This window comes from Empidonax traillii, unplaced genomic scaffold (assembly GCF_003031625.1).
Source record: "Empidonax traillii isolate 1590-97213 ecotype Southwest subspecies unplaced genomic scaffold, ASM303162v1 scaffold2437:size26470, whole genome shotgun sequence".
Lineage (NCBI taxonomy): Eukaryota > Metazoa > Chordata > Aves > Passeriformes > Tyrannidae > Empidonax > Empidonax traillii.
In genome coordinates, this window is record NW_020957630.1 from 11,591 (window position 1) to 15,297 (window position 3,707).

At 55.3% G+C, this 3,707-nt stretch overlaps 1 protein-coding gene across 1 annotated transcript in view; it reads right to left on the reverse strand.

Moving 5' to 3' along the window:
* Positions 1-3,707, reverse strand: part of LOC114071926 (intersectin-1-like) — a gene marked incomplete at both ends in the record, with an annotated part of 26,231 nt that overhangs the window by 11,554 nt on the left and 10,970 nt on the right. The window contains 2 exons of the mRNA XM_027909805.1: positions 320-479; positions 1,997-2,238. Of these exons, the coding sequence (XP_027765606.1) occupies positions 320-479; positions 1,997-2,238 (402 nt within the window). The remainder of the gene's footprint in view (positions 1-319; positions 480-1,996; positions 2,239-3,707) is intronic.

Genomic DNA, 3,707 nt, shown 5'->3' on the forward strand with positions numbered 1-3,707 from the left:
CTGCAAGGCCACACTCAGGTCCCCCCAAAGCTTCTCTTGTGCAGCTGAACAATCCCAGCTGTGCCAGCCTTTCCTCCCAGCAGAGCTGCTCCAGCCCTGGGATCCTCTTGGTGCCTCCTCTGGGCTCTCTCCAGCAGCTCCATGTGCTCCCTGTGCTGTTCCCAGGGCTGGAGCAGCTCTGCAGGGGGGGGACACTCCCTGCTGTCCCTCCAGGCTGGAAGGGCTCACCCCCCCTCAGGTGCCAGGTTTAATGCACGGCCAAGGTTCCCCCTTTGCTTTGCAGACCCTTCCCAGCAGCTGCAGAGGCTGCAGAGCTCACCTGGCCCAGCACAGGGGACGGGGAGGAGCCGGTGACGGTGGCGGGGGTGAACGCCGAGCGCTGGCGCAGCTGCCCCGCGCTGGGCACCGTCAGGGAGGGCTGGGCTGCCCAGGCGTCCCAGTTGTCACTCTCGGCCTTCTCACTGGGGTTGCTTGGCCACCTGGAAAACAGAGGATGGTGGAACTCCTTCTGCTTTCAGCTGGAGAAAAACACTCCTGTAGAACAGAAATGTCTCCATTCCCCGTTGATTTGTTTTAACTGACTAATCCCTGAGCACCAGGACTGCAACACTGCCATCAAACCTGGGCTAACCAGGAATTTATCTTCAAAGGCAAATCCAAAGCCATTTGCTTGTCCTTGCTACTTAAGGCCAGGTTTTTACTTTTGTTTTTCAGCTGCTCCCAACACACCAGAAGTTCAGGCAGTGCGGGCTGTGTTACACACAGTGGGAAGAGAAACGAAAATAATTAAATCATTAAAATAATTCTTCATTCTTTCCAAAACTTTCCCACCAGCCTGGCACTGACCTCATACACCCCTTTCACTTAGACACAGAATCCCAGAATGGTTTGGGTTGGAAAGAATCTTAAAAGTCATCCCATCCCACCCCTGCTATGGGCAGGGACACCTTCCACCAGCACAAGTTGCTCCAACCTGGCCTTGGGCACTTCCAGGGATCCAGGGGCAGACACAGTTTCTCTGCCCAACCTGTGCCAGGGGCCTCATATTTATATTTTAAGTTATAAATATGGATACAAGTTCAAAAGAGAAGGCAATTGCAGTTGGTGACACCACCCAGAGCACTGAGTTAAGATATGTAGGGAAGGGCACGTGTTCTACTTCCATCAGTCTTGTTAATGTTGTCATCAGGAATTAACAAATCATCTTTTCATGTTATCTCTGTGTTTTGCATAATCCGAGTTGGGAACCTTCAATAAAGATTGGTGGGAACTGATGTAGGAGAAGGAGATTCAGGAGGTTCCTTCCTGTGCCTGAAGGGGCCTACAAGGAAGTCAGAGAAGGACTGTTCATCAGGAACTGCAGTGACAGGACAAGGATCAATGGGCTCAAGCTGAAAGAAGGGAAACTTAGGTTGGACACAGGGAAGAAACTGTTCCCTGGGAGGGTGGGCAGGCCCTGGCACAGGTTGGGCAGAGAAGCTGTGGCTGCCCCTGGATCCCTGGAAGTGTCCAAGGCCAAGTTGGACAGGGCTGGGAGCAACCTGGGCTGGTGGAAGGTGTCCCTGCCCATGGCAGGGGTGGCACTGGGTGGGCTTTACAGTCCCTTCCCACCCAGCCCAGTCTGGGACTCCGCAGTGCTGAGGGGAGTGAACACCATGGCATTTCCACCGTGCCACATCCTCGCTTGGGCCTGTCTCCTGTGTGTGCTGTGCCCTGGGCACTGCTCAGCAGGTCTGCTGGGGGCAGCCTGGAATCCCACAAGGCAGTGATTTTGACAATTCCCTCCAGAGAAGCTCCTTCCCAGAAGGTGTGTTCCCTGGCAGCCTGGAATCCCACAAGGCAGTGATTTTGACAATGAACTCCAGAGAAGCTCCTTCCCAGAAGGTGTGTTCCCTGGCAGCCTGGCCAGCCTGGCTCCCTGCTCGGTGCCACCCCCGCCACACCCGTCCCAGAGGCCTCCCACGGGTCAGGAGTGCTCCTCGCCCCCCACACCTACGTGGAGCTGAAGTCTGCCCAGTTGTTGGCGGTGGCAGGAGCCTCGGGGGGGGCAGGAGCTGCCAGGGGGGTGCTGCTGTCCTGCACGGACACCTTGGGGGCCGCAGCCTCCCCCGCCGGCCGGGCCGCGCCGGGCACTTCGCTGTCGGGGATCCTCTCGGCGTAGTTGGCAGGGAACCAGCCAGTCTTGCCCTTCAGTTCTCCCCCGAGCCACCCTGGCTCTCCAGTCTGGCTTTCATCCACCTGCAGACACAGTAAGGCAAGAGAGTTAAGAAACACCCCCTGCAAATGCCACTTTTACTTCAAACAACCCATCTGCTCCCCGGCACTCACTCCCTGCAGTGCAGTACAGACCTAGAAGCCTTTTTGCCTTCTATTTTCTTTTTCTCCCGAGCCAAAATCACAGAATCCCAGAAGGGTTTGGGTTGGAAGGGACATTAAAGCCCATCCAGTTCCACCCCCTGCCATGGGCAGGGACACCTTCCACCAGCCCAGGTTGCTCCGAGCTGCCCTTGGACACCTCCAGGTGTTCAAAAGGGTTTCTTGGTGATGAGGTTAAAAAAATTTGTTTCACTTCTAATGCAAAAATCAAGCATGGGTTTTAAACAGCTGCTTAAAGTCTGGCACAGCACAGCAGACTTGGGAGCAGTGAGCTCCAAGGGAATCCCTGAAGTTTTGCTATTTCTGATCTAACTAACACAAAATGCAGTTTTCTACAAGTTCTCCTCGATTCCTTTGCAGAAAATAGAACAAAAAACCCCACAGCATATTGCAATCAACAACACTGAACAGTTCCAAACCAATCCACAAATGTGGGAACGTATTTATGTAGAACAATTCCACAGGAAGGTTTCCTATGGAAATTTTCAGGCCCCTCACTCTGCTCCCTTTGCCAGGTCATCAAGGCCTGGATGCAACAAAGATGACCATAAAATCCTGGAATATCCTGAGCTGGGAGGACCCCCCAAGAATCATCCAGTCCAATCCCTGGCCCTGCCCAGGACACCCCAACACTCCCCCCTGTCCCTCAGAGCGTTGCCCAAACGCTCCTGGAGCTCTGGCAGCCTTGGGGCCGTGCCCACTGCCCTGGGGAGCCTGGGCAGTGCCAACCACCCTCTGGGGGACCAAACCCCCACAGTGGCTGGTTTTGATCAGAGTTTCTCTCCTCTGTTCAGGTCAGGAGCCAACAGTGTCTCAAAATATGTAAGAGCTGCAAACCCCCGGTGTAACTCAAGAGTTGGCTGTGGCAGTAACAGAACAGTCACAGTATCACCCTGGAATCGTGGAATTACTTGGGCTGGGAGGGAACTTAAAACCCACCCAGTGCCACCCCTGCCATGGGCAGGGACACCTTCCACCAGCACAGGGTGCTCCAAGCCCCGTCCAACCTGGCCTGGGACACTTCCAGGGATCCAGGGGCAGCCACAGCTTCTCTGCCCAACCTGTGCCAGGGCCTGCCCACCCTCCCAGCCAGCAATTCCTTCCCAATATCCCACCTAACCCTACTCTCTGTCAGTTTAAACCCATTCCCCCTTGTCCTGTCCCTCCAGCCCTTGGGAATAGTCTCTCTCCATCTTTCCTGGAGCCCCTTCAGGCCCTGCAAGGCCACACTCAGGTCCCCCCAAAGCTTCTCTTGTGCAGCTGAACAATCCCAGCTGTGCCAGCCTTTCCTCCCAGCAGAGCTGCTCCAGCCCTGGGATCCTCTTGGTGCC